The sequence below is a fragment of the Macaca fascicularis genome, chromosome X (genome assembly GCF_037993035.2).
Source record: "Macaca fascicularis isolate 582-1 chromosome X, T2T-MFA8v1.1".
Lineage (NCBI taxonomy): Eukaryota > Metazoa > Chordata > Mammalia > Primates > Cercopithecidae > Macaca > Macaca fascicularis.
The window spans coordinates 10978711-10990719 of NC_088395.1; the positions used below are offsets into that span (position 1 = coordinate 10978711).

Genomic DNA, 12009 nt, shown 5'->3' on the forward strand with positions numbered 1-12009 from the left:
AGTGATTTATTTCTACTTCCCAGTATTGATTTGGGCACTGGCAAGTGTTGCAATTCTAGGACATGAGAAAGGAATATTGGTAACTTCTCAGTCATCAAACAAGAGAGTAATAGTAAAAGTAATAAATTGTACTGAAGATTGACTTATTAAAGTCACCCATTTAAAAATGCATAACTTAAGTGCCTATAGACTGCATGGTGGCATCAGTTGTTTAAACCAGTCATAAAAATATTGACTTTTATTTTTTGCTTAGTGCCACCAAAGGAACTCATCTCACCTTGAAAAAATATTTGGTCACATATGCAGTCATGCGCCACATAACAATGCTTTGGTCAACAGGCCATATATGAGACAGTGGTCCAACAAGATTATAATGGAAGTGCTTCATACAGCTATACTATTTTTTATCTTTTATGCAATATTTCTACTATGCCTTTTCTATGTTTAGATATACAGATACCTACCATTGCATTCCAATTGCCTACAGTATTCAGTACAGGAACATGCTGCACAGGTTTATAGCCTAGGAGCAGTAGGCTCTACCATATCGCCTAGGTGTGTAGTAGGCTATGCCATCTAGGTTTGTGTGTTTTGCACAATATTGAAATCATCTAATGATGCATTTCTCAGTATGAATCTGTCATTAAGCAATGCATGACTGTAATATAACCACAAAAACATCTAAGAATAACAAAGGTCTGATCATTAAAAAGCACATAATTACTACCTCATGAAATTAAAATAATGAAGAAATTGAAATGAACAGGAATAGTATAGTTGATCAACTGCATAAATAATAACAACGAATTACTATAATATTAATCTCAAATTAGAGGTTGGCAAGCTTTTTTCTGTAAAGATCCAGAGAATAAATACTTTTGATCCTGTGGGCCATAAAGTCTCTGTCAAAACTACTCAACTCTGCCACTGTAGCACTAAAGCAGTCACAGGCAATACAGAAAGAAATGGACATGGCTGGGTTTTAATAAAAATATAAAAACAGGCAATGGACTGGCTTTGGCCCATGGGCTTAGTTTGCCCACATCTATCTTAAGTGAAAACCTGTTAAACTACTCTTCCAGAGCTTTCCATATGTAAAGCTCTAGTAACACCCATTAGTTGAATTTTTAAATAATCTTGAGGGCTTGATTCCAAATAACCTAAAAAGGCTGATTGGTTAAAAAATACACTCAGTATTTAATTTCAATGTATACATATTTGCTTTTATTTTGCCCACGGGGAAACCAAGAAAAAAGGCAAAAATTGTTCATATTTGAAGGATGGGACATTCTTCATAATTATCAAGTTTACTTTGGGCCATGATCCCAACAGAGAATATAGCACAGTCTTGAAATCTTTGAAAGGTGCCAGAATATTTCAGAAACTGCAATGACAGAAGTTTTGGTCAAGATGCCAAAGTCTTGTGCAATAGTAGTTGCTGCTCCAACAAGACATATAAATATATGTAAATGTGACCAGTTGAGACAAGACCTTGGATAGAAAATGATATTGTCTGAGAACATAAAGGAAGTCATTTGTGAATACCATGGTACAAAGCACATGGCTTAAAGAATCCCACACCTGCTTGGCACCAACACAGGACCATATAGTGGCAGCAGACACTTGAGAACTTTACATGGTAAAAACCCTGGGGTGCTAAGAAGAGCATCCAAGAAGAAAATTACAAAATAACCTGTAAGAAAATGTCTTTGTCATTCTTGTTTTTTACCCGAGTGGGTGGATGAGGTAGCTTCTATCTATAAGGATCACCAAAGTCACCTTGGACAGATCATATCCACTGTTCTATCTTTTAATATAATTGATGTATTTGTGTTTACTCTGTCTATTGACTAGGAACTACTTGATGATAGGAACTCCTTTTGACATAGTGTTGAATCCTCTATCACAGCTAGAACTTAAAACCTCACATATATATCTCCTTCAGGTTGTATATCCCTTGGTATTATGAGGAAAGAGCTGTGAGGCAGTGTAGGAAGCCCTCAGGGTGTCACTCCCTCAGTTTGGCTCTAGAGAGAGAAGGCATAAGATACTCAGGTATGGCTCTAGCCTTAGGTTCATCACCATGGCCCTATGGAAAAAGAAGTTCCCATCCACCTTATCAAGGCCCTGAGAGCCACAGCAAAGAACAACTAATTTTTCCATACTGATATTTCTGTTGTTTCCTTTGTGATTCCCTGTTCTCTATTCCATGTACCTTCCAAGATGTGTTACTGAATAGTGGGTTATAACCTATCAATAGATCAAGAAAATTTAGTGGATCATGAAAACATATCTTGAAAATGAAAGAGAATCAGACAGAAGAGGACAGGAGAGAATATTATAAAGAATACCCAAATGTATCTCTGATAAAGATACACTGTTTGGCTTCATGCATTTCCTGGGCTGAGATGTAAAATGTACTTCTCACTGCAGATAGGTTGTGGACAAAAAATCTGCAACCTGCTGTTCTAAGACAAATAAACAAATAAAAGTCTGTGGTGCATCCTGAGAACAGGCTGCAAACTAAATGGATTTCTTCCTTTTATGAAATAGTATCTCATATAAAATGGCTTTGATAGTGAGATCAGTAGACAATAGGGAGACTTGGACTTTTGTTTGTTTTTTGTTTTTCCAACAAAGGAGTAGCCACTGTGGTTGAAGATTCACTCTGGGGATTTTATGTGTGGTAGACAGAATAGAGGAGAAGTCCTGAATTGAGGAAAGTAGGTAGGAGGTCTATGACTATAATTAAAATCAAGCATAATGATGTAGTGACATAGGGTTGAGGGGAGATACAGGACAAAGTGATATGGTGATGGCAAAAATGACAACGATGATGATGATAATGGTGATGCATAAGTTTTATGGAGAGTATATAGGATGTCAGGAAGTGATTTAAGCTCATTATGGTTATTATTTCATTTAAATCTCACATCAACCCTATGAGACCATCAATGAAAGCTGGAAACTGAGCATGAAGTGAAGCAGTAAGGAAGTGTTGAGGTTGTTTTAAAATCATTACTGGAGACATTGGGGACAGTGGGAGAAAGGTGATTGATGCTCTTTAGAGATATAGGGAAGAGTGAGAGAAGGAGCTTAATTTAAAAGCTTATTAATAGATAATATGCCTGCATGCATCCATTCACATCTCAAAGATTTGCTGAGGGCCACTGGTGTATTAGGCAGTACAGCTGGTGTTCCAGATCAAAGACCAATAAGATGTAGCCCTACCCCAATCACCATCCTTTGTGTGAAGATCACAGAAAAAGTGATTGTGGACACACAGAAGGTACAATCAGCTCCACAGTTCACACAATAGAGACCTTTATTGAGGGCCTCTAAGCACAGCGGTTTCATTATTCCGTGATCATCCCTATTTGGTGGTGTTTGCTTCCCATTGGCATTTCTACCTACAGTGGATTTTGTGGCTTCTGCACCAGGTTTCAACCTTATTTTCACTTACACAAAAGGCTTTGGCAGACAGTTCTAGCACATCACCTCTTCAACTGGGCATTGCCGAAAAGAATAACAGAAATAGGACAGTTACATTTTTCTGTTGAGGGTTGTTATATAAACACTCAATCTCAATTTCCTTGCCCACCAGGTTACTTTTATTTTCTAAATCAACACTTAAATCACAAACTGAAGACAGCTGCAGTGTTGGTCGAGCATGAATATAATTTTCCTTATTTCATTGATTTGTGTACTTGGATTTGACATTCCCTAAAGGATAATGGTGAGGGATCACTTTATAAGAAAGTCATATAATTGAGCAATTTTGAGGCATTGGGGCACTCTTTTATGATACTATTGTCCATATTTTCTTAAACCATCAGCTATTCCTCATTCCATGATACTATTTTCAAAATGCATAAACAAAGCCTTTCTCAATTGTGATACCAGAAATGAACTGATACAAGAAAAAAAAAAAGCCAACTCTAAATAAAACACAAATATGCATTTCTCTCTTATAGAACCATTCAACTGTAAATATTTGTTTACAATATAATAAGGTTAAGCCATATTGCCTAACGTGCTATAGTGATTGTGGCAGGAATAAGTTACTACTTTCTTTCATTTTACCATAGATCAGGCATCAGCAAATTTTTTCTGTAAAGGGACAGAGAGTAAACTTCTGAGACAATGTCACAACTACTCAACTCTGACATTGAGTGAAAACAGGCATAGATGATATGTAAATGAACGAGCGTGGTTGTGTTTCAGTAAGACTTTATTTACAAAAACAGATGGTAAGCTGGGTTTGGCTGTGGTTCAGTTGCTAATCCCTGATTTTGACCATCTGTATTAAAATGTTACCAAAATAATATTAATTGGACCTAATATACTACTTGGTATATAAAAAGTGCTTTTCTGATGTGTTTTGAATAAGTGAGAAGTTTGTGTAGACCACTAGGTTTTGCTTAATTTCTTGACTATTTTTTACATTTGTTTCCTGGCTCTATGTCTAAGAGTTGGCCATTTACAAACTAGATAGTCTGATCCAAGAGCCTATGCCAAGAGCAGTCATTTGAATAATCAGATAGTCCGTGCTTGCCTCCATGGAGTAATCTTGGGCTTGCAGGGAAAATCATTGGTTCCTGATTTCAACCACTAAAGATTTCTCCAGATTCTCAAAAGCATTTTCAAAAGTCTCTTTTTGAACCATGTTAAGTTTAGAAGGGGTAACAAATTAAGCTCATTAGCTATTTTATCTTATTAGTTATTCAGTGTGTACATCTCCAGGCTAAATGGATATAGAGAAGGGAGGAGCCACAAGATGCAAGAAGCCTGGGTCCCTGAATAACAGCCTGGAAGAGAGTTTGCCCTTCTCACCCCATTGCCAACCTGCATTAGATAGTGCTTCAGTAAGAAAAATACTTTTACAGTGTTAAGGCACTGAGTGGTTAGCCTAACCCAATAAATACAAGTATGTATCTGTGAGATGCCTTCTTAGAATTATTGGGTCATTTAACATTTAGAAAAATGCAAGAACCCAAAAGCAAATGCAATAAAAACAAAGATAAATACCTGGGACTTAATTAAACCAAAGAGCTTTTGCACAGCAAAAGGAAAAGTCAGTAGAATAAACAGACAACCCACAGAGTGGAAGAAAATCTTCACAATCTATACATTTGACAAAGTACTAATATCCAGAATCTACAACAAACTCAAATGAATTAGCAAGAAAAAAACCAAACAATCCCATCAAAAAGTGGGCTAAGGACATGAATAGACAATTCTCAAAAGAAGATATACAAATGGACAACAAACATATAAAAAATGCTCAACATCACTAATGATCAGGGAAATGCAAATCAAAACAACAATGTGATACCACCTTACTCCTGCAAGAATGACCATAATCAAAAAATCAAAAAATAATAGCTGTTGGTGTGGATGTGGTGAACAGGGAACACTTCTACACTGCTGGTGGGAATGTAAACTAGTAAAGCTGCTAAGGAAAACAGTGTGGAGAGTCCTTAAAGAACTAAAAGTAGAACTTCCATTTGACCCAGCGATCTCACTACTGGGCATCTACCTAGAGGAAAAGAAGTCATTGTATGGAAAAGATACTTGCACATACGTTTATAGTCGCACAATTTGCAATTGCAAAAATGTGGAACCAACCCAAATGCCCATCAATCAATGAGTGGATAAAGAAACTCTCTCTCTCTCTCTCTCTCTCTCTCTCTCTCTCTATATATATATATATATATATAAAATGGAATACTACTCAGCCATAAAAAGGAATGAATTAATGGCATTAACAACGACCTGGATGGGATTGGACACTACTACTCTAAGTGAAGTAACTCAGGAATGGAATGGAAAACCACACCATTTTTTTTTTTTTTTTTTTTTTGAGACGGAGTCTCGCTCAGTCCCCCAGGCTGGAGTGCAGTGGCGCGATCTCGGCTCACTGCAAGCTCCGCCTCCCGGGTTCACGCCATTCTCCTGCCTCAGCCTCCCGAGTAGCTGGGACTACAGGCGCCCGCCGCCACCGCCACACCCGGCTAACTTTTTGCATTTTTAGTAGAGACGGGGTTTCACCGTGTTAGCCAGGATGGTCTCGATCTCCTGACCTCGTGATCCACCCGCCTCGTCTCCCAAAGTGCTGGGATTACAGGCGTGAGCCACCGCGCCCGGCCGAAAACCACACATTTTATGTTCTCACTAGTAGGTGGGAGCTAAACTATGAGGATGCAAAGGCATAAGAATGACGCAATAAACTTCGGGGACTCAGGGGGAAAGGGTGGGAAGGGGGTGAGGGATAAAAAACTATAAATTGTGTTCAGTGTATACTGCTTGGGTGATGGATGCACCAAAATCTCACAAATCACCACTAAAGAACTTACTCGTGTAACCAAATACCACCTTTTCCTAAAAAAACCATGGAAATAATAAATACATAAATACAATTTAGATAAATGTTGCCAAATTGCCTTGCACCTTGTTGCAACAATTTATACCTCTACCAACAGTGTATGAGAGTGTTTGTTTCCCCATAAAGTGTATCATCCAACTTTTGGAGCCATGCCATTCTGAGAGAAAAAAAATCTCCTTGGTTTTTAGCTTGCATTTATTTAATGAATGTGAGGGTGAGCATCTTTTCAAATCTATTTATACCACTTGTATTTTTCTGTGAGCCACCTGTAATTTGTCTATATTTTAGATTTTCTTTTTATATTAATTTGTAATTAAGTTTTATGTAGTAGAGAAGTAAGCCTTTAGTTTGTCAAATGTGCTATAAAGTTTATTTATTTGCTTATCTGTCAGAGATGATTCTGTTTTTTCAAATGTAGTGAAACTTGTTCCTCTCTTTATGTTTTCTGGGTAGGCCTTCCCTAGTGTAAAAAAATATATATCCACCTATGTTTTCTTCTGGTGCATCATTTATAGTTTCATTTTTTAATCTTCAAATCTTTCTTCCATATCAATTTATTATTTTCTTAATGATGATTGTCTCACTATCTCAAATACAATAATAACCTATCTTTTTCCCTTTACAAAAAATACCTTATTTATCATGTAATAAATTTTCATATATATTTTGGTTCATTTTTAATTCTTCAGTTTTGTGACACATTTGAATAAATGGACAGGGTTAATCTCCATTTTATGTCTTTATCAGATTTCCCCTGACTACCTTCACTTAATTATTTTACCAGATGTTTAGATTAATTTAGTAAAATTATCAAAAAGAAAAATTCTGTTGGTACTTTATTTTGTAATCACATTCAGCTTATAGATAATTAATGACATAATTGACATCTTTATATTATCGTATTTCTTCCTAATTTCCTTTGTTATCCAATTTAGGCTCTGTGTTGTGGGATTAGAATCATTCCCTTGGATACTGTATTAGCATCCTAGTGCTGTTATAACTAATGACCAGAGACTTAGTGTCTTAAACAACTCAAATTTATCATCTTATAGTTCTGGAGGCCAGAAGTCTGAAATGGGTCTTGCTGGGCTAAGATTAAGGTGTCAGCAGAGCTTTGTTCCTTTCTGGAGGCCCCTTGGGAAGAATTTGTCCCTTTGACTTTTCTAGCTTTTAGAGGCCATCTGCATTCCTTGGCTTATGGCCCCTTTCTCCATCTTTGAAGCTGGCAACATTGCATCTCTCTGACCATACTTCCATAGTCACATCTCTCCCTGATTACAGTTGGGAGAGTTTCTGCACTTTAAAGTACCCATGTGATTAGTTTGAGCCCGCCTAGACAATCCAGGATAATCTCCTTATCTCAAGGACCTTAACTCATCACATTGGCAAAGTTTCTTTTGGCCTGTGAGGTGTCATCTTCACAAGTTCCAGGGATGAGGATGTGGCCATCTTTGGGGGTCCATTATTTTGCCTACTACAGATATATTCTCAACTGCCATGTCTCTCTTCACCTTCATTGAATTGAACTAGAAAAATCCTAACTCAAAAGAGGATATTTGGATTAACTAAGGCTGGGGAATTAAAAGTCCAAAATGATGTATTTAGCTTAACAGTGTTTAGCTACCAGGATGTTTATTTTTCATTTAAAATTCCCAGTTACTAACCTCAAATGGACCTTTTGGCCTGTCCTGCAATCCTGTGATATTGCTGGCTCGTTAGCTGCCCTGTCTTCCACTCCTCTCCTCTTTCCTCAAACCTCCAGGACCTCTTCTCCATCCTCACTCCTAGTGGATTAAATTGCTTCCTATTTTGTTGGATGCTGAGAAGCAATCTGGAGTAAAATCCCACGTGCACTCCCACCATCTTCTAACTCACTTGCATCAGTGTCCATATAACTAATGTCCATCTATCATTATAGTGTAAAAGAAGGTCAAACCCTCCACTTGTACTCTGGATCCCACCCCTGTGCTCCACTCTAGGAAATCACCCAGTAATTTCCCAACTTCCCCATCCTCATTTCTTTCCTCTCTATGGTAAATTCTGGCAGCTGATGATTATGTTATAATAGCATTCATTTGAACCCTGGAAGCACCAGACTCACAGGAGAGGGTTCTGCAAATAGATAACCAGAAATAAATCCCTGTGATCATCCTAATGTGACAGAGAACAGAAATGTGAGCTTGACTATGTGTCCATTTTCATTGTATCATGATTTTCATTATATCCTATTAGGCTTGACATCATTTCTTTAGGCGTTAGGTCCTGGCTACAGTATTTATCTTCCTGTGAAAGTTATTCACACAGTGAATCTGATCCTGTTTAGAACCTCCATTAGAAGATTTGCATGGGGACCAAGTGGCCAAATTTAGACCAAAGCTACTGTCATAGAGCTTGCCACCAGCCACATATTCCAAGGATCTCAGTAAATATTTGATGTCTATATTCATATACCTAATTCAGTAGCTTCAGAAACCCTCAGGTGATGTCTGTTTCTTTCACCAGCCACACAATTTCCTTCTCATCTATAAGTGAGAAAATTATTTGTAAATCATTAGTTCCTATTTTGATAGAAAATATGAAAATGACTGCTGTGGCCTAGGAATATCTTCAAACATTTCGATAGCACAAATCTTTCCCTGGATGTGCGGATAACCACACAGCCTCAGAAATAATCAATGGAGACAAAGCTTCTAGTAGACAAGTTTTATAAAACTGTTTTTGGTAAAGGTTATTTGTTTAGTGGACTCTCTAAAAAGCAGGAACAAAGAGAAAAATCAACTGGATTTAAAAACAAAGCCACAGAGAACATCTGTTCCCTGATATCTTATCTGATGCGCATTCAATCCAAGTTTCAAAAAATTTTCAAAGTCATCATTCCCTTCACTACAAATTAAGTTTGCTAACAATATTGCCATTTTTTTTCCCCTGAGGAATGAAAAGAATGTCTGTGCTCATTAAAGGGAGACAAAACTCTTGGCCCAGGCCCCGCATGGGTCACTTTGTGAGTTAAGTTGGAGGGAGAACAGGCCTCATCTCCACCCTACAACCAAACCAATACCAGGTAAGGCAGGAGGGCCTTTCTTAAGGAGAAGAGCGACATGGCCTGACAGTCACTAGTATTCATTTTTCACAATTGCCTAAGTGATTTTCTTCTTATTTGAGCTGAGGGTCTCTATGTGTGAGATTAGCATGAAAAAATAAAACAGGGTGGGGATTTCTTCTTGGAAAGAACATGCTGTGGTTGTGCTAGTGAACAAAGTGTGACAAGAAAGCCAAAGGTGCAAGGCATATGCCAGTAAAATATGCATGTCTTGTCAGCCCATTGGCCTTGCCTATCTCTCTCTCCTGAACTCTGTCATGACCTCCAATGGAGTCTCAGGTTCCTGCTTCAAGAAAAAACATGGCCCTAAGACTCACTATCCAAAGAAAAACTCTGTCAGCATTTTTGTGCTACTCTTTCTGGTCAAAGAACTGAGCCTCCTACTACAGAGGCAAGTTGCCCAAGTTCACATATGTGAGGAGTGACAGGATGAGTTCACAAGTCCTAGTCTTTATACCTCCAAGCCAGCGTTCTTTCTGTTAGCCACAGCTAAGCCAAGAGACCTCCACCACTAGCACTGTGGGTGACAGAATGTGAACATATGTGTGTACAGCAAGGTAGGTCAACTTCAGCACATGGGGCCTGATAATTTTTGTTGCAGGGGGCTGTCCTATTTATTATAGGGTGTTGGGCAGCATCCTCAGGCTTTTCCCACTAGATGCTAGGAGCATCCATCCCCTAAGCTGCGACAACCAAAAATAAATCCAGACATTGCCAGATGTCCCCAGGGCATGGGGGGCAAAATCAATCCTGCTTGAGAACCACATATTTGTGTGTATATGTGTATACGTATATATGCACATATGTTGTGTGTGTATATACATATATATGAACTATTTATGAATAAATGTTCATGAAGCATCCCCTCAACCTCCTCCAAAAGAAAACAAAGTATAAGAGAAGTTTTGCAGATACCAAAATCCTCTGTGGAAATATTCTAGCTTCTAGAAGCTTCCTATCCCTCTTCTGCTGTCCTTTAAGTTTCGGGCACACTGCCCAATGTTGTTCTTCATAGCAGATTTACTCTATGTGTATAATATCATAGTTTTTCATTCTGTCTCAAAGTAGCTGTCTGCTACAAACTAATACAAATTAAAAAGGGCCTTTATAGGCCAGGCGCAGTGGCTCATGCCTGTAATCCCAACACAGCACTTTGGGAGGCTGAGGCAGGTGGATCACAAGGTCAATGGATTGAGACTATCCTGGCCAACATGAGTGAAAGCCCATCTCTACTAAAAATACAAAAATTAGCTGGGCGTGGTGGTGTGCACCCCTGTAATTCCAGCTACTCGGGAGGCTGAGGTAGGAGAATCACTTGAACCCAGGAGGTGGAGGTTGCAGTGAGCCGAGGTCGTGCCACTGCACTCCAGCCTGGCAATAGAGTGAGACTCCATCCCCCCCCCAAAAAAAAGTGCCTTTATAGACAATAGTAAACATACAGAGACAAAGTTTTATGGATTCAAGGAATTCAAGTACATGTGTCTCATCTTTAGTGGAATCAGGATCTGTTTAAAAAACAAACATCAGCCAATCAGGTGTGCACTGGCTCCAGTGCAACATAGAACACACCAGCTGAAAAACTGGCTAAAAAGGAGTTAACTTCGGTAAAATCCCTGATTCCAAGTTGGCATAGGGTCAAATGACAAGTTTAACCGAGTGTTATGGCATTCTTTTCAAATGAGTTATTTTAAAACCAGACTGAGGTATTCACAGCTTTTCTTCTGACCCTTTAAGATGACCTTTCTGAAAATTATTTTTAATTGGTTGTTCTGAATCCATATAGACTGTTGATATACATACAGCTTTCCTTTGTAATGCTCCAAGTTGACCTTCCCTTTAAATAAACATATTAGCTGACATGCAAATTGTCCCTCTTGAACATGTCCTTCAAATGGACACTAATGCCAGCCAACAACCAAGAAGCTGTAGTTTCCTTCCTGTGTGAATATTAGGTGTGAGAAGAGTTCACAGCTCATGGCTTTGGCAGAGCCAATATTTGACTTGCAGTGTTCCCTGGCAGAAAGGCAGACGAGGCCTTACCTTTGGGAATGGTGATCTGGCAGCTCAGGTCACAGTCCTGTTGCAACTGATAAAAAGCCACTTCCTGCAGCCGGGCCCTCTCCAGCTCTGAGAGACTCTGGATGGGGACTGACCTCAGCCGTACACTGCGGCCTGACATGCTGTTCCAGGTGAAATCACCCTGTAGGCCAAAGAAAAAAAAAATCAAGAGTTACAGAGTTCACCTACCTCTCACAAATCTCATCCTCTCTTAGTAATAAAGTCAAGCAAACCACCTTTGTGTTCCAAAATTGGGTCTCAATTCCCAAAGTCAAATCCTCTTTTATTTCACTGTGGATTTTCTCAGTTAATTGCAAATGTCAAAATCTCAAGTATCTGCTGGGTCACATGATCTCATCTTATTATGCATATAGGCCTAAGGAAAATATGTAGAAAGATACTGTGAGGGTCCTACTTCTTCCTTTTTATGGGAACACACGGGAACTTTTAACTTTTGTGAAATACT

At 38.6% G+C, this 12009-nt stretch overlaps 1 protein-coding gene across 17 annotated transcripts in view; it reads right to left on the minus strand.

Annotated features, from left to right (window-relative positions):
- Positions 1 to 12009, minus strand: part of ARHGAP6 (Rho GTPase activating protein 6) — a 551232-nt gene that overhangs the window by 114635 nt on the left and 424588 nt on the right. For all 17 annotated transcript variants that reach the window (XR_012430348.1, XR_012430349.1, XR_012430351.1 and 14 more), the window contains one exon: positions 11526 to 11685. Coding sequence is in view for 10 of the 17 variants with exons in the window: in XM_045383371.3 (XP_045239306.1) it covers positions 11526 to 11685 (160 nt within the window). In the remaining 7 variants the exon portion in view is untranslated. The remainder of the gene's footprint in view (positions 1 to 11525; positions 11686 to 12009) is intronic.